Genomic DNA, 19,112 nt, shown 5'->3' on the forward strand with positions numbered 1-19,112 from the left:
TTAGGCTATACATGCAATGACATTGTGTCATTGGATAAATTTCTATAATTTCTGATGGTAATTAATGGTACAGGATAGCAACCTGGTGTCATACTACCTGTTCATATACCAGTAAATATTCAAAGTATTTCTTTCTTGTTTAATTTAACCAAAAAAAAAAAAGTTTCTGTCACCAACAACAAAACTATGTGCAATATGTTTGTTGCTCAGTGTACAAAGCAATATGTTCACTGACATCTCAGCGCAACAAACCCACCGTTCATGTTAGCACAACTTGACATACTCCCATAGTACATGTATGTAAGCTAATAAACTAAAAGCAGATTTACTTCCCATAAAGTATCAATTGAAACAGCTGCTGTTGAGAAGCAGATTTATCTCCCTTTGAATGTGCTTGTGTGTGTATATACATGTACATATAAATTTTTGGCAGTGATAATGGAATGTAATTCAGAATAAATCACTCATGTATTAAGGGATTTAAACATGGCTTTATCAGGTGAACTGTAAACTAATACAGAAAGAAACAAGAAAGCACATTATAACAAGTTTTATTATTGGATCTGTACACATGAATTGATTCTGTACATTACAACCTAGTTATCTGTACACGCTATGTTATTTACATCCTCACTATCTATATTACACATATATTCACTGTGGTATGAAGCCTGTGCTGCCATTAACAACTGATAGTTAAGAAAATGAATGCAGGGGGAGGGTGAAACCAGGTCAAAAAAAGAGAAATATACGACTCAACTCACAGAATAAATAGTAATGTCAAAATTACATCAAAAGTTTAAATGCCATAAACATGAACAAAGAATATGAAACTATTAAACAAGAATGCTGATAATTTGATGGGTAGGGACGTAAAACAGTAAATATGCCCACCCTAGTACAATTGTTTCATCTAACGTGAAATTGCTACCCAATATTAACGTCAACTTTAAAATTATATATTCCTTAAACAATAACAACCTAGAGAAGTATAAAGTATATGAAGATATAGGGCGTAAATAGTGTATAAACTTCCTCTATGTGTATATATCATCAGTCACAACTTGTGTATAGGAGTAATTAATACAACCATTAAGTTAATTAATATGTAAATGCCTTCTGATCACTGATACAGGTCACTCTCTACAATCAAATACAGAAATTAATCTTTCATGCAAGAAATTCAAATCAAATAAAGAAACTTGTGGGTTTTACATTAAGATACACTTTGAAAATCAATATGTCTATGCATTGTATAAGATATTTACAAGAAAAATTAAACCATCTCTCTACCAGACTCTGATTAAACAGCCCATTAAAATATAGGACAGGTGTTACAGCACCTATTGGACTTTTTCTGATTTGTTGTTACAAATATATATATTGTATAAGGTAGTACATAAATAGGTATAGAGTTCACTGCAGCACTATCTGCCATTTCACTGGGGACATACTTTTACAGATAACAATAAAAATAGAGATGTCCTTTAGAAGGCTTTCACAACACCATACCGAGTCAAAGAAAACCTGTCAAATCAGCAGAAAAATAAAGAAAGAAGTGTTCTAAGAACAGTAAAACAAACCCAGCTACAAAAAATAAACTGAAGCCATCAAAATAACAGACAAGGAAATTCACTTTACAATATAGAGGCATGCTGATTATTTAAGTATGCATATTTTATAACACAGCATTAAAGAAAATAAGTTGTAAGACTTCAAACATTTTGCATACAAGTACATGTTTTTCAACATTTCAAACATTCAACTTTAAATAGACATATTTTTATCTAACAATTGTGAAAGCTTTAGGACTGTCGTCCTGTTGATATGTTTTGTCTATAAAGGGTTGCTGAACATAAATAAAAAACAGAGATCACAGATTACATAATTCAGTGTCAACTTATTACGACTGGCCCCAATTAGTAATAATTAGTTTTGTAATCAAACAAACCTTTAAAAATGTACATGTATATGTATTTGTTTATCATTTAAATATTGATTACAACCTTCATCAAGAAGCATTAGACTTCAAGCAGATTTGACAACATTATACATGTAGTAGGTAAATTAAAAAAACATGTTAATAAACAGCTTTTACAAATTACTTCCATTGCATCACACATTTACAATAAACTGACGAGCACTAGGTACAGGTACTATTGCTTTCAATATGCCCCTAAAAATGACTATTACTCACACCACATTTCAAAATATGTTTGATACTTTACTTCTTCATGCCTGGCTGAAAAACTGACAGGAAATTATTGATTCAAAGTTGCAGTGAAAAAAAGTTAAATTGATAGGCAGCCTTTACAGACTGTAAACTGAACCAACAGATGGCTATTTAGCTTGTATGTTTAATGGTGTAGTATAAAATGCATAACAGAGCATATGTAATTGGGTTAACGATGTTAATGACAAGTTAATCAATGAAGATAATGTCAATCGAAAATGCTTTGTAAACATGTCTTACGTAACAAGAGGCAAAGTACGAAAATTTTATAAAAATGCAAAAAATTCACTCTTTTACAACAGTTACACATCTCAGCAGATTCACTGAAACCACTTACAAAATATCACATGACAGTAATATCAAATGTGTATCACACTTCACAATCTCTGCGGTCCTCCCTGGGGGCCTGGGGGTGGGGATGGGACACCCCTCCCTGCTCGGCCCGGTTTCTTCCGTCTCTCAGCCACCACGTCTGGCTTGGTTTTTATTTTTTACACTTCCTTTGGTATTTGGCACCTTGATGCATTTTCGTTCATTTTTGTTCTTTAGCCAGAGTACTGCCGATTTCCTTGGTAACCAAAATAGTTTGTTTCCCTTGTGTCAATTTGGCGGCGACCTAGATAAGGTGAACTTTGACCTATTGGGCCGTTTGTCATTGGTACGTTGTTCGATGGGGAGTATCCTCCACCCATAGGACTAGGGTCTACAATAGCAAGAGTGACACATTAGAGTTTTCATCCACCAAAACAAACCGCAATCAATGAAAACCATGCATGTATATTTATAATTTGTGGTATGTTTAAAAAATATTATGGGGAAAACTAAACTAGAAGGTGGCAATTGTTATATTTTAACTTCATAATTTTTTTTCATTCAAATTTTCAACATTATTTCACAAGTTAACAATGAATTGGCCAATGAGAATGAATTTACCGAATGCTGGCGGCAGTTTGCCTGTCCTCCTGACCAACAGTCGCACTGTCTGGCCGCCGTTCTGGATGATGTCGATGGCGTCCGAGTGGGTCATGCTCTCTGTCTTGTAGCCGTTTATCTCCAGAATCTGGTCGCCCACCTGTTACAGAGATTGTATACATATTACTAAGTACCATAGTTACACAGTAAAGATAGTATCAACTATCAGTGACAGTGATATAACATTGGACTAACTTCTGGTCGCATTGGAAAAAGACCTCTCTGTGACTCGGATATAAATTGACAAAAGTTTACAAACGGATAAAAAATTTGACCCAAGATGATATTGATATAATTCATATTGATAATAAAACAATTTGTACTGACCATTGGTCACATTTATATATTCATTCTGGCCCCTGATCACATTTACTTACATGCATTCACTATGACCCCTGGTCACATTTATATATTCGTACTGACCCTTGGTTCCATTTATAGATTTATACTGACCCCTGGTCATATTTATATATTCGTACTGACCCTGAGTCTCCCATCTAAGTCTGCTGATCCTCCCTCTGCGATCCTGAGCACAAACAGCGGCATGCAGTTAAACTCCTGCCCCCCGCGGATGGAGAATCCAAACCCCCGAGATCCCCGGGGTAGTTCAACATAGTAGTCACCCTCCTCCTGGGGCCGGGACATCAGGTGGAGTTTGTTGGTGTCCTTGTAGCCCCTGTCTGCCGGGGAGGGAGGGGGAGGGAACCTGTAAGCAATAGTCAACATCAGCCTTGTGTTTACCTCCCTGACTTAAATGAGTGCAGAGAATTTTTAGCATTTTGTATTTGAGTAATTTTTCAGCGTAAAATACAAAATGGTCAAAATTTACTAGTTACCAGTATATTATTGTAGCTTTCTTTTACATTTAGTGCACAGTTCATATAAAAAATAATCATTCAGAAAACAAGCATTTTGAGAGTATTGCATAAGTAATACACGTTCCCTACCTGTTTGTAGAAATTGTGAAAACAATGCACTGTTATGCAGAATATCGAACCCGAACATTAAAAAATTAGAATATAAAAAATTAATTTTCTCGAAAATATGTCAACCAGACGCTACAAAAGTGAAAACTTGATCTGTAGTTTGAAATTTTGAAGCCGTTCAGCAAATTTCATATTATTCCTCAAACGCAAAGAAAAAAAGTGTGGAAAACTGAAGTGGGACAGACAGACGGACGGACGGACATTTGGACTGACGGACGCAGAGGAAAGCTATAGTTCCCTCCGGTGAAAAACGATAGGGGACTAATAATCACTGATCAATATTGCACATCACAAGGGTCTTTTCTTATTGATATTTATTATCATTTTCACTTGTAACAAATCATCTCAATCCTTCGGCCTATCAAATTGCCTACCTTCTGAGTTCACTGTCCGGAACAGCTGGATATGCCATAGCATTGACCATGGATCCCTGAGGGCTCTGAAATGTAAGATGTGATGGTAAAAACCTGTCTTTACTAGATAATTACAATACAATACACTGATCTATTAGCGATAGAGAGAACTGTACACTTGTTATTGAAGAGAAGTAAAACAGGCTATTTCTGCCTGCTGTTTGATACATTTTCACAGTATACTTAAATGAAATATTTTTACATTTAAAATAGTGAAAACCTGCATACACTGGAATATTACATTACATATACAGTGTATTTATCAATGAGTAAATAGTTTACCTTTTGGGAGTTTGATGAATTACTGGCAGTGTCATCTGTAAAAAGAGACAGGGATAACAATATTTATAAACCTCAACTATTGCTACCACTTATACATGGGTCATTATCAAAATATGCAGCCTTTTGCGTCAGTGTCAATTTAAAGAGGAAAAAATAATGTTCTGGGGAATATATACAGTACCATTGGATTTTAGAAACTTAAACCCATATTGTTGAACAAATAAATCGACAATTTTACTGCTTAAAGTATAAAAAAAATATTATTTGTTATGAGATTTCAGTGAATTTATGTTGTCATTAAATGTTTCCAACGTCTTTAACCTACAATATCTTCAATAATATTGATGTTTTATTCCAAAAATCGCCGTTAATTTTCAAAACAACATTCATATTTTAATTTCTGCTATGCTCCTTAACAAGTTCTCTTTTAAAAACAATGAATTTGATGAGATATATGCTTGTACAAAAAAATTTTGTCATTGGTGTTACAAGGCAAATTATATAAAAATATCTTAAAATACATCAAGTAAATAATATTGTACTACAGTTGGAATCCCCCAGATCATAGTGACATCATTCCCTGCTACTAAAAAGATAAATGTATCAGTGATGACATCATTGTGATAGAAAATATGGCAGAAAATGTTAGTATGCTCCGAAAAATACAATGTAAACTGTGTCAGTGGGATAACGTGCTATTTAAGGTTTTCTATTATGAAAGAACAAAAAAGTTTTTCACATAAATGATGAATGTTTATCACATTATAACATAGGCTATGTAGCTTAGTGTAGTATCTGTTCTCTTGGGTCATACTGGTACATTTACTATGGATACATCAGTGGTATAACGGTCAGTGGTGTAACCAAAAATTGTTGTTACACCACTGAAAAAACTGTTACACCACATGACATTACTTAATTATTTTACTTTTTCTTCCATTTCATTTATATTTTGAGCATTTTGAACAATTGTTATTTATCAATTTTACAAGTTAGACACTGTCACAATAAAGAAAGCTTGACTATTTAATTGCAATTGTGTTTTCTTAATCTGGAAAATGAGACCTGTTACACCATTGACATTATTTGAAACACCATTGACATTTTGTATGCTCTAATTATGTTTTACCCATTTAAATACTTGATTAAAAGATAAAAGTAAAAACAAATTTATTTTAATAAAGAAATGAAATTATCCACATCATATTTTTATTAAAAAATCAAATTTTTTAATGACTTATAGTGTACAATAATATATGTTATTCCACTGACATTTCACATTCCCTATTATGTTATTAATACTAAAATCTTTCAAATACTTAAAGGTAACAAATGCTAGCTGAGCTTCAAAAAACATATATAGACAAAGAGGAAGTGTATATGCATTGTATGCATAGATTTTGGAGAAAATTGGAGAAATTTCAATTTTATTATCCAAAGTGTATGATTGATATGAGCTGGTATAGTATTGACGATGTTGTTTGTGAGATTGATGAGCCGAAGAAAGTTCGAACTCGGTACAAGGTGGATAAATGTGTGGATGCCAATAGTAAAAAATATAACATCAAAGAATGAGTGAATTCATGTAAAAAAACATCTACATGCCATTTTTGTGTCAGTGGTGTAACACTAATTATAAGTGGTGTAACAGTGTGTCTATCTTCAGATTATGAAAGAAGAAGGCACGAAAACTTTTATTTAAGATCAAATTTATCATGTTTTAAATGCAATCAAAAATAGAAATTAGTTTATTTTACAAAATTTAACACGCTTATCTCTTATTCATTATCGCTAGGTCAGTGGTGTAACTTTTAGTCAGTGGTAAAACATAATAATCAGTGGTGTAACGTGCACATTTTTCTCCAAAAAAAATTAACTGACAATGATTCATGTATATTTGAAAACACCAGTGCATTTACAATAATGTCTTTTTTATGCTCCATTAAAAGAAAAATCCAGTTGTGTTCTTTTTAATGCTCAAATTAAAAATTTGTTGAGTAACATCAAGACTTTGTCTCAAATGTTATGTTGGTCACTATGTAAATGTGTCAAATATTTTCTGTTATCTAATTCTAATAACTTTAAATGAAGTTTGTTGATATAGACTTTATGTCCATCATTTTAAAAGAATTATTTTATTTTATCTAAGAATTTTTTCCTATACTATATGCCTGTTACACCACTGACAAAATTTTCACAGTTCATTTAATTTCAGTCTAATTATCAACCAAATGGTAGATTCCAATGTTTGCAAATTTTTAGATGTTATACTTCATTGTTTGTTAAATGTGTTTTTTGCAATCAAAGTAATTTTTTCATCAATAATTTTCTCATGTTTTACATATTTTAAAAGTCTGCATATTTTGATAATGACCCACATACATTTTGAAATTTTCTACAGTAGGTCTAAATGAAAGTCCCATAGGAGGCCTCATAATGGCGCTAGCTTTACCTATGGGGGGCCCCACAGTCAGGGTGACTGAGTATCCCGTGTCCTTGATGAGGTTGACGATGTCCTCGTGGTGCATGTGGGAGATATCCACCCCATTGACGGCCAGGATCCTGTCCCCCACATGAAGACGTCCACACCTCTCAGCTGGACTGTTCTCTATGATTTTACCTGCAAAACAGTATTGCACATTTAACTAGGAGGAAATCCTGGATAAGGTTAGAAATTTATTCTTCTAATAATCAATCAACGGTTCACCTAGTTATCTTCTCTTGCAAGTGATTTAAAAAAGTAAGCAGTACATTCACTGCAATGAATGATGCTCTAACATCACAAATTCTAATTATAAATGTGCAGTCATGTGCTACAGACAGCCTCGATTTCTACAGTTTAATTCCAAACATTGCATAATGCACAGAATGATGACACAGTTCATATCAAACTTCAAATGCTCAACACAAAAAATTGGCAAGGGAAACCCTATTAAAAAAACCCAAAAAAACTGCACTAACAATCAGACCTCTCAACATCAAATGAATGAAACAGTCACATATTGACACACATACTGTGGTTTCATTAATATTCAAAGATATCAATTTTCATGGATAAAGCGAAAATCACAGTTTCAAGGATACGTAAATTCGATGCCAATGACCCAATCAACACAAAATCTTAATAGAAATTGCACTTCAATGAACATTTAATTTCGAGGATCAACTTAACAATGAAATCCACGAAAATTGGTATTCAACGAATATTGATGAAACCACAGTACACAAAATGCAAAAAATTCAGTTTGACTCGCTGTTGGATTTTGATTGTGATTCAAAAGCATGGAGGATGGACGGGGTATGTACATGTATGTATGTGGTAAGTAGCTCTAGGAGTAATGAGGACTGATGGAGAAATGTGACAGATGGAGGAAGGTGGAGGGGTGGGGGGGGTCGAATCTGATTATTTGTTGTGCAAAACAGGAAAATCCACCATAGAAGTTCAGATTGTCCTCTCCATGTAACTACATGTAGTAAACCTTAAATGAGTCTTTGGGGAAATCATAACTTGTTAGGTAGCAATAAAAAGAAAACCTGTGTCAGTATTTTCAGGCATTATTCTAAATTTACTGAACAAAAACAAATACTATGAAATGAAAATGCATTTTCTAGAACTGCAACCAATTGGCTGTCACTAACATGCCATATCTAGAGTCCTACCATAGCTACAGTCTGCACAAGACACAGATCAATTACCACTTCACAAGCATCTAACTTAAGACAATAGCGACCGCCAGTAAGACCCTCCCCACGCCGCCATGCATGTTTTCACCCTATGGATACATCCCTACTGTCTATTGCTACATCATTCCTGACCAGCTCTATACAGTCAGGTTAACAACTGTACAGAAATTACAGTACAAACACCAGTGTTAATTTCTCTGTTGCTAGAATATGATTTGTCTGATACTATGTCTGGTGATAAATGGTATCTTTATATGTTCATTAATGCCTGTCATGCCACTGCTAGTACTCCTATAATAACAAAATCCGCCAGTTTCTCATACAGGGAAAACATCACACTTATATCCCTCCCTGTCTCTACCAGCTAGAAAACACACAATTAAATTTCTCATACAGTTATAAACACAGCAGCAGCGACAGTCAACATAACCACTATAACCATTCTCACTGACGGTGAACATAGACAGAGGTGCAAGGCAGGACAGACAGGAAGGAGTATAGCATTCTGGGTAATAATATCCAAGCAAAACATGGGGATGTCTCACCGATCCATGGATACAGAGATTTCCTATCTAGCCAGTCACTGACTCGGTCTGCAAGAACCAACATCATGTCATTGTTTTCTAGAACCAGTTCTATACCTCACCTCCCCCTACTTATCCTATTGAGTTCACTCTCACTTGATGCATAGCATAAGTACCCTAGTACAATCTTTTACCTCCCGTGTGTTATGAATTAATTTTGCATGTTAGTTCAACAGGTTTTATATACAAATCAATACATTATAATTTTCAAAAGATTGAAAAGTAAAGTTTCAAAGTAATTTAAGTTACTCATAGTGGAGGAAAAAGAAAGTTGCAGAATTGATAATATTTGTGATGTTGTATATGTATAGTTCATTTTAAATTTCCTTTTTATATCTTCAAACGTAAAACTAAAAGCACACTTCAAGTAGAGACTCATATAAAATCTTCTCATTTAGATGCTGTTCAGTTACAGAATGTAACAGAATGATATATGATATGGAAGTAAAGAATTCAATACACAATCCCCATAAAGCACCCCTATTTTATGATAAGTTTCTATGTAATCCATTGTAATTCTTACAAAAGCTGAGGGCCTCAAAAGGGATAACCCAGTAGCTCTGTTAGCATTAATTAGCAGACACTGATAAGCCGGCTGTACGTACCTATGGACTCACCTATCACGGATCCCATTTTGGATATGGAGGAAATGATGACGAATCCGAAGCCCTCCGTCTCCCGCCGGGTAACCAGGACGTCGTATGGATACATTTCTGATTGTCCTAAGGATAGATAGCCAGAATCTAATAATAGAATGAAATGGATATCACTACTAAAACCAATCCCAAAATAGAACAAAATGTTTGTTACCAATAATAGACAGAATCAAACAATAGATCAAATGTTGCCAGAATATAACCATAAAATAAAATATAAATTATGACTGAAAAAATTTGAAGACAGGACAAAAATCTCTTCATCATTTTAAAGTTTGTGTCCTTAAAATTACTCTTACAAAATTTGAATCCTATCAAATGGAAACAGTTCTGATTACCTCCCAACACACGCCTTCGTACACCGAGGGTCACATGACCCCTCTGTCCAGCCAGCGTCATCAGGGTCACCACGCGATGATGTGAGGAGTTGATGACGTTTTGTCCATCCACGTGTGTTATCTCATCACCCGTACGTAAACGGCCGTCCAAATCCGCTGATCCATTTGGTACAATATGACCAACAGACACCTAGAAGATTGGACAGAAATTTTATAAACTAAACCGAATTCAAAATCAATTACATTGCTTGTGAGTAACAGTAAATTTTAGTGTACACATCCCTTGTATTTCGAAGTGGAAAAAAAGCAAAAGTACTTCACTAGTTCAATGCTTTTGATTAATGATTTATCTGAAATGTCTCTTATAGCCAACTTGGATAATGATTCACATACAATTGAAACAATCTGTCTCAGCCTACAATGTAATAATGTGCAATGGCGCCATATTTTCTAAATGCCTAAAACAGCATACTGATGAATCATCAATATGCAGTGCACTGTAACACTGTCAACTACAAGTTCATGCAAACATGTTTACCTGAGAGCCCTCCTCTGTGCCTCCAATAATCCGGAAACCAAACCCTGTCTCCTGTTTTTGTAACGTGATGGTGAACTCCATGCTTCGTATCGGGTCGTCCGTCTCAGGAAACCTGGCTCCAAACCGAGATTGTCCAGTGCTTCCGAAGGATGGTTGAGACTGCATGGGGAAGCGTTTGGGGACCTGGGTGATGTTACTGGGGGAGGGGGTCACATCCTCAAAGGAGGTGCTCTGTCTGGGAGGAGGCCCACTGTTCCACTGAGAGAAATTGTTCACATTGTTTCTATTCACTGTATCCCCTCGCCGTAGAGGGGGAGGGGATGTGGGTAAATTAGGGTTCTGCCCCCACGACCTTTGATTGTTTCCATATCCCATACGTCCATTCATAACATTTTGATAATGTCCGCCACCAAAATCATGGTTTGCGTTTGAGTAACCGTAACTATGCCCTGGTAAGGGAGTCTTGCTTCTCATATCGTGAGCAGTTGGGGTTTTAGGTCTCTGAAACTCATTTCTGTACTCTGAGCCTCGGCTGATCATTTCAGGGCCGGGGGTTCGACTCCTGAACATGCCTGGCTTAGCAGTCTCCCTGTCTCTGTCGTGATGGTTACTGCGACTATTCCCTGAGTCGTGAAATCTTCCATAAGGTCTGTGCTCAGATCTCGGGTCGAACCTTGACCGTGATGACGCGTCGTTATTTCCCGGCGGTAAGTAAAACTCTGATGAACCATGACTGATGTTTAAATCCTGGTTATTAGTATTTTTATTGTAATCGTCATTTCTTGGGGGTGGGCGAGCTATTGGAGGTTTCCCTCGCTGGTCGTTCACAAACATTCCTGCATTCCTTGTTGGGGTTTTGGGACGATTTTCGAGATACGTTGGGGTTTTGGGTCGAGATTCTGTAGGTGTTTTAGGTCGAGTGGGGGGCTCCATTCCATCGACTGCATCCCGGTTATCTGATAAATAACACAAAATACATTAGATACAGTGTGACTATCGGCTCTCTACAAATAAAACACATTGTACAATTTTTGTAAAAATACACACACTTGTCAACCTATCCTGAAATGCTAGTTTAGAGAAATATAATTCCATACTTTAAAATTTCACTCTAAAATGAACAAACCTCCTGTCCTTTTGCTCTTCGAATCAAAAACTCGTTACATAATAATCTAAGGGAATGCTAGCAAACTCTTTCTGTTATTAAAACCTCAACTCCATGGAAACAGAGGAATGTATTTCACTAACATTTGTGAAGATGAAAAAGACTTTTTCAATTTCAAATCTACAATATTGATTGGAATTTTGAAAGAGCTGAATCAAGAAGTCGGAAAAACTCGTCAAAATAGCTTTTTGTTCTAACCAGTGCTGCTCTCAGCATACAGTGTGTTGTGATTGATTTCTTCTCATTTATCCTGAGAAAATTCATCAATCCCATCTTAGAGCCGTGATGCTGTCTAATATCTAGTTTATCGTATCACAAAAAACATTTCTAGTTTCAATTCCATGTTAAAGATGTATATCTACAGAAAGATAACATAGAATCATTTTAACAATACCTTGGACTTTCTTTAGGACAAAAGTTGAAAATGATGCTGGTTTCAAGCGATATATGCACTGATTGTGTAGCCTTCACTCAAAAGCCAGACAGATCTTGTTGATTTGAAAGAGCCATGGCTGAGTGGCCAGCAATTAAATAGACAGGCCTATGTCACATTACTGTTTGACACAATTACTCACTTTGTTCTGTTTGATACAACTACTCAAGCTCTTGTTAAAATGGTTCTAAGACAATCCAAATTCTTTAAGCAATACTAACATAATTGGTTATTCTTATTTGATAGCTTGATAAAAATAAAATTTGGTTTGATTTGATAATATAAGAATATTTACTTATTTATATTTTTTTAAAATAATAATAACCCTTTATGCAACACTTCAACTTTCTATGTAGAATTGTTCTTTTAAAGCTTCAAGCATTGGGAACATTGATTTCAGAAGGACAAGTTCTTTGACAAAATGTCAACAAACACTGAATCAGCTTTCCTCATTAATATGAGTGTGCACTGCATTTTAATGAAGTAAATGCAAACAAAATGGCAAAAACTAGCATTTCTTATTTATATGTTCTGTCTTGATTGGGTTTTAATTACACATACGTCATTCAAATGAAAGTGAGAAATGAGTTTAGTTTTGGGGGTTTTCACGCAATGAGAAAAATTACAAATATATAGGATGTATCTGTACTGAAATCTAATTATCACTTTACTATGCTTAAACTTTTTCAGCAATTAATTCTAGATGTATGAATAACATCAACTAAATACAAGTAGTAGATACGAATACAGCATGGTCGGTTAGTTAACCTTCCGGGATTGAGGGAGACTGACCTAGATTCTGGGAGTGGCCGTCAAAGAAGTAGTGTCCGGGCGGTTGGTTAGTGCTGCTGAAGCTTGTGTCGGACATGTTGTTATTGGCTTTACTCTCCTCCAGGGAACGCGGCTAGAAAATCGCACAATTACAGGGAACATTAACAAACACCAATTAAAGTCACAGAGGACATAAACTATGAAATTTTTATGGAAATACTTAAAGTTATAAAAATATGATGCCGTCATTCATGTGCATTAGAGAATAAACTTACAGATGATCGGGAGGGTTTCTTCACTTTCGGTGGGAGTCCTAAAATATCAAAGTTGTTTGAGACTTCTTATCAACACATAATAATTTATCAATGATTGGAAAATTCATAGAACCATTAGGCTACAGAGACAAAAAGGCAATTAAGATATTTCATCAACTCAAAAACGCTCGATTACTTTTGATAAGCGATTGATTTCTCATTTGACCTTAAGATATGTTTCGGCCCAATACCGGTATCCAAAGAACATTAAACCAGCAGTAGTAATAAAGCTTAAAAACAATTACCAAATGTGTGCTCTTCTATCAAATCAACCTTAATATTATAGAGCTTACCGGTAATTAAAACTAAACCTATGTTAGGATACAAATATCATTGATTTCAAAGTTCAAACAATATGTCTAGTGCTGATACACAGTGTACAAGTAGCAGTGGTCTGTCATGTGAAGAGAATAATAAATAGAATCCCATCCCCAGCTTAAGAGTGTCTGTCAATTTGTTTGATTCAGTAGGAGTGCAGGAGAATAATGAAATGAACAGGACACCAATAATACATTTTTCCAATTGGGAATTTGCAAAATTAGAGACCAATTTCAGAACATTATGGGGTGTTGTGCAGAGTAATCAATATAAATATATGATACAAGGATAAACTAGCAAATTCTACTGTCTCACATTTGTTCTACTTTGTAATATTGCATCTATAGATTTTATTTTTAATTTTTAACTAATGAAATGAGGATTTTACTCAGATACATTGTGTAAATGTCGACTAGCCAGCATTCTAAAGTTTGTTCATCTTACAAGCTACCAATGATTACCTATTCGATAGACTGAAATAAAAGAGGAATAGAAGGCTTCAGATTTTAAAATAACAGTTGTAATTTTTTTGTAAGCTTTAAAAAAAACAATCTTTTGCACAAAGACTTTAACTGAAATGCCAATAAATGCAGTGCTCACTTAAAATGGACATTTTAGGATAGTAAAGTGTATTTGCTTTATATGTTTCTACAAGATTTTTCAATATTTTTTTGAAGCCTTTGCTAAAAAATGGAATACAACACAATTTAATATACAATCTTAATTCTTCTTGCTTCTCCTTGTTAAAGCGAACAAAAGCTAAAGGAACATGGTTGATTCCTCTACATAAGAGATTTCAATATGGGATAAACACAAGATATTCTGACAACAATTGGTGCTTACCTCCCCTCTGTACGATGATGCGAGACTCCACGTTTTTGGGGCACTCCTTCAGGACCTGTACGATATTGGAGTGAGCCATCTCCTGTACATTGGTGTCGTTAATCCTCTGTAAGATGTCGCCCTCCTGAAGGTTCTTACACCGAGGCTTGTCCAGAATCTGTTTCACTTTCTGACCGTACACACTGTCCGCTATAGTGAACCCGAAGCCCATCTCCCCCCTCACAATGTTAATCGTAAGTATCTCCGGTTTCTGGATTCCCAGCACGTCCGGTGCTTCCCCGGTTCCGTTGGGTTGATTGGAAGAACTCGGACTCAGCTGAATGTTAGTGGACCGCGTTAAATCCGGCAGAGATTTCATGCTTTTTGCTGACGTATTATGCTGGTCGGTCACACCACGAGTCTCTTGAAAATAGGAGTAACTCGGGGGCTGCTGAGTGACGTTTGAATCGTTAGGTAAGGTCACGGCCACAGTCACTATGATCTCTGTGTTAGGGTCGTCTGGGTCAAAGGGCAAAGGGTAACCTCGACACACAGTTAACGTGACACTCTGGTTTGGGGGTATTGTTTGAAACAGATTGACTATGTCTTGATGGGAATATCCCAGTACACACCGATCACACACATTGACCAGCACATCTCCTGTAAAAACAAACAACATTGTGAACCAGATGTTTTTAACATTTCTATGTAAACACAATGACCAACATAGTCACAAGTAAAGCAGCTGCAAATCCAGGGAGCTAAAAAAGCCAAAAAAATCAATTTGATACATGTATTCTAAGATCAACTTTCTCAAAATTCTCAACTTTGTGTTAATAGTGAAAAGTTGTAAAACTAAAAGTTAGGGTCTGTAAAGGATTTCTGTATCAATGAAATATCAAATATACTGGAGTCTTTCAGTTTGACCTTCTACAAAATAACAAACCACTTCACTCAGCTGTTTATAAAACAGAAAGTAGAGCATCAACAGACACCTGCCCCGGATTACATAACCCAAGGACTGTTTACAATTACACACATGCTTCAATGCTTTGAGGGGCATCCTATTGCAGCAAGAGAGAGCCAATTAGCCCACTGTAGTTATTCAAGGTAACTAGCAAGCTCTTCTACAATCAATATCTAAGAGAACACCTCTCTGTTTCTAATCAAGTAACTGTATTAAGGCAAGGGATACACTTGTATAGCAACTTTTCCTTACAATCCAAAAAAAATGGTTGTAGGAAAAACCCCAATAGCACAGAGGTACATTTACATTAGACACTGTTGGGGGTTTAGGATATCAGTCTTTCAGTACTTGCCTGTCTGTAAGGTTCCATCTATATGTGCTGGTCCGTTTTCTACCACTTTCTTGATTTGTAAGAATTCCTCGTCTGTGTGATCTCCCCCAATGATTGTAAAACCGAAGCCCCGAGTACTCTTAACTAAGGTTGTTGTAATTATCTCCCCTTTTAACTCATCGGGGTTCTTGGTAAACACACGCCTCTCTGAAAAATTCAAATATTTTTAAATTTCATTTTTAACAAAAACCGATGGTATTAACTTTTTTCCAAAGAGATGTTATTCCATTTAATAAGCAGTTTGCAATAACACATGCTGGTTTACATGAAGTTTTTTTTTTAATAAGCTTCTAGCAGAAAAACTATTAAATGCATTATATAACTGTCAAAGGGATTCCAATGACATGCACACATTTTCTGACATGACTAATTCTCTCTATACTCTACTACACTTCACTCATTAGAAACAATTTACTTCTGAACTTTAATGGCTGGGAAAATAGTGCCTGAATTCCTATCAGATAAAAAAAGAAAGAAAAAAAAAAGCTTAAGAGTGAAGTGTGGAAAGTTAGTAAACAAATCCAACCTCTTTGTTTTCTGTTGACCCTGCCCAGCTGGTGGTACTCTGCAAACAAACACATGCCAAATTACACACTAGTTCACACTAGTACAACCAGGGGTCACCATGCACAACACAACAGTCAGAGATTGACCAAGGACACAGAACACAACAAATACAGACACTGCTCAAATGCAGCAATTACATTGTACGTACAAGGCAACACTTAGTTTAACTACCAGTACTCTATCCATGGAAGGTTTCATCATTTTCAGACCTTAATTTCTTGTTACATTGCAGCTAATGATAATGATGATGACTGATAGTTTGTCAATCCATGGTAATATTAAATTCTATATGTGTAAACATGCATTTTTTTCCAAGAAATCTTGTATCACAGATTCAATTTTGACAATTTATTTCAAAGTTTTCTGTATCTGTGGAAAAACGACCTCCATTTTAATGTTGAATATATATTTATCTTTTCAATGTGTTTTTTTTAAAATAGGAATAAGCTATTGCAGTTCAATTCAAGCATTTTTTCTATTGCATATCATGAAATGATTAAAGCTCTTGTTATAACCACAGCAGGAAACCCAGGGCTTTCTGGGATACATTACCAGGCGGGGCTCGCCCGTTCATGTTGTTATCACTGATGGACCGCTTGGTCGTGTTGCCGGAATCTTGACTCCGTTTGGTTCGAGGTAGTGTGCTGTTTACATCCGTGCCTGTAAATAATTAATCAGCCATTATTTAAAACAATGGTTCACCTTTACTAAGCATCAGCAACTCTACAGAAAAAGTTCATTCATAAATCACTCCGAAGGCTCATCAATACTCGCTCTTTAAATATCTTTTCAATGACCAAGCCCACAACAGTTGCGTATTACATCTCACTTGCTTCAAACATTTTTGAAACAAATCCAAAAAAAAATAAAAATGAAGATAACGGAAACCCTGTTGTTTCTCTTTCGTCTAACAAAATATTTCATTCAAGTAGTTCACATTAAGGCCAAGCTTCCTAATAGAAACTCACTGATTTGTCTATAATTGATTTTTAAACCTTTAATTCAACATAGTAAATTAAATATTAAATTAATTAGTTTTTTTGTTTATTTTTGCATCTGTGTGGTGCTTTCCAAGCCAAACAGTTTCCTGTGTATCAAAGAAACCTTCCTCCAAGTCTGCATTACTCAGACTCCTACCTAAACTACATGTTAATCCTGTGTTTGTAGAAATTTGATATAATCCCTTGATATATATTACCTGCTAATTAACTATCTACCATGTAGGTAAGTGATCGTTCAGAGGACTCAAAGCCTCCACATGTTTTGCTAGCCTTCATGTTAAACGTTGTTTTTGTTAAGAATCTAGCTATCTACAACCTGAGATGAACTATGCAGAGACTGAGGGTAATGTTTAGCTGGTGTCAGTGATGTCTTGTCTGAGTGAGGAACTCCCTCTACAAGTATCTACAGAACTCAGAATCCTGGCTCTGTCCTCTCCTGTACATCTCAACCTATGTCCTCCTGCCACAAGATTACTGGCATACACCTCACTTCTTGATTGGTTGCACCCTTGTGTCACAAGGTTCCCCCACAACATCTTGCACTCCTCCAAAATCACCTTTGTTTACTTATGCAATGATTGTCTTTTGGCTTGCAATACAAAGTTTGCACACTACATTACCCAAAGGTTGTAACTTACACAAATACTGTTGTTGACTAGTACTGATTTTGTCTTTAAATCATATTATCTTCATCTTCCTTTACCTAACCCCCCCACCCCCTAAAAAAACCCAAGCTTTGTATTTCCTTTTCTTTTTAATTTACACAGATGTTTTTCTCTGGCCTGCACAGCATCCCTCATCGCACTTAAAATCTCTGAGTTATTTATCTAATAATGTCTTTTGTTTCACTTACCCTGATTTTGTCTTTTGGCCTGCGCCACTGGATTCTCATATTGAGTCCGTCTGTTCACATGGCTGCAAAATAAAAGATAGAAATTATTTTCGTGTGAGACCGAAAAACACAAATGTGTGTAGTGAACTGCCAGAGAAATCAACCCGCAATGTTTTTGATGAAGTGCTGCAGTTAATTCGCCATCAGCCGTGCACACATACACAGTGCTTCACCAGCATCTGCTGAACCCAACCTCTCAGGTCACAAAAAAAATTTGGTGGTATATAAACTGGTCAAGATTTTACTAGTTTACTCTGTTCCATTGTTCATCAGAAGGAATTCTTATATTCACACCTTTCAGGGAACCGTTCCAAGAGCTCTCTCACAGTTTACATCCAGGAAAACCAAGAATTTTACTATCCTGTTTCAACACAGTTTCTTTTAACTCACATATGAAGCTGATTAGGAAACGTGAATGAGTTGAATTAAATACTTACTCTATGTAATAAGTCCCATAGTGGGGGTCCTCAACTTTCTCCCAGCCAAATGGAAGCTCTGCAAGAAAGAACAAAAAAATTCTTAATACATAAACACACACATCAGAATTCAGACAAAAAATGCTGCTGATTTTTCCGGGCAGCTTTTGAACCTGGAGCTCATCCAATTTCCTTGGCAGATAATATGATTTATATTTTTATCATAAAAAGATTTTTCCAAAAAGCTAAACAATAAGATAATGCATTTTTTTTTACTTTATAGAGTGCACTTTCAACTGTTCAATTATATCAGAAAAACAAATCAGCTTTTTGTAAACAAAACTATTGAGAGGCTGTAATGACCACTTC

The 19,112-nt window shown here is 35.6% G+C and overlaps 1 protein-coding gene across 13 annotated transcripts in view; it reads right to left on the reverse strand.

Moving 5' to 3' along the window:
• Positions 1-535: 535 nt before the first annotated feature.
• The window catches only part of LOC105338106 (membrane-associated guanylate kinase, WW and PDZ domain-containing protein 1), a 31,107-nt gene continuing 12,530 nt past the window's right edge, over positions 536-19,112 (reverse strand). For 4 of the 13 annotated variants that reach the window (XM_066081102.1, XM_011443086.4, XM_066081110.1 and 1 more), the window contains 18 exons: positions 18,765-18,822; positions 18,289-18,350; positions 16,987-17,094; positions 16,394-16,432; positions 15,829-16,014; positions 14,531-15,169; positions 13,331-13,368; positions 13,077-13,188; positions 10,687-11,642; positions 10,149-10,338; positions 9,760-9,897; positions 9,116-9,163; positions 7,339-7,506; positions 4,887-4,921; positions 4,566-4,630; positions 3,689-3,911; positions 3,167-3,305; positions 536-2,936 (listed from right to left, as the gene is read on the reverse strand). In XM_066081102.1, the coding sequence (XP_065937174.1) occupies positions 2,779-2,936; positions 3,167-3,305; positions 3,689-3,911; positions 4,566-4,630; positions 4,887-4,921; positions 7,339-7,506; positions 9,116-9,163; positions 9,760-9,897; positions 10,149-10,338; positions 10,687-11,642; positions 13,077-13,188; positions 13,331-13,368; positions 14,531-15,169; positions 15,829-16,014; positions 16,394-16,432; positions 16,987-17,094; positions 18,289-18,350; positions 18,765-18,822 (3,362 nt within the window). In that variant the 3' untranslated portion in view covers positions 536-2,778. The remainder of the gene's footprint in view (positions 2,937-3,166; positions 3,306-3,688; positions 3,912-4,565; positions 4,631-4,886; positions 4,922-7,338; positions 7,507-9,115; positions 9,164-9,759; positions 9,898-10,148; positions 10,339-10,686; positions 11,643-13,076; positions 13,189-13,330; positions 13,369-14,530; positions 15,170-15,828; positions 16,015-16,393; positions 16,433-16,986; positions 17,095-18,288; positions 18,351-18,764; positions 18,823-19,112) is intronic. The other 9 variants (XM_066081105.1, XM_066081112.1, XM_066081103.1 and 6 more) reach the window with 8 other exon arrangements.

This window comes from Magallana gigas, chromosome 4 (genome assembly GCF_963853765.1).
Source record: "Magallana gigas chromosome 4, xbMagGiga1.1, whole genome shotgun sequence".
Lineage (NCBI taxonomy): Eukaryota > Metazoa > Mollusca > Bivalvia > Ostreida > Ostreidae > Magallana > Magallana gigas.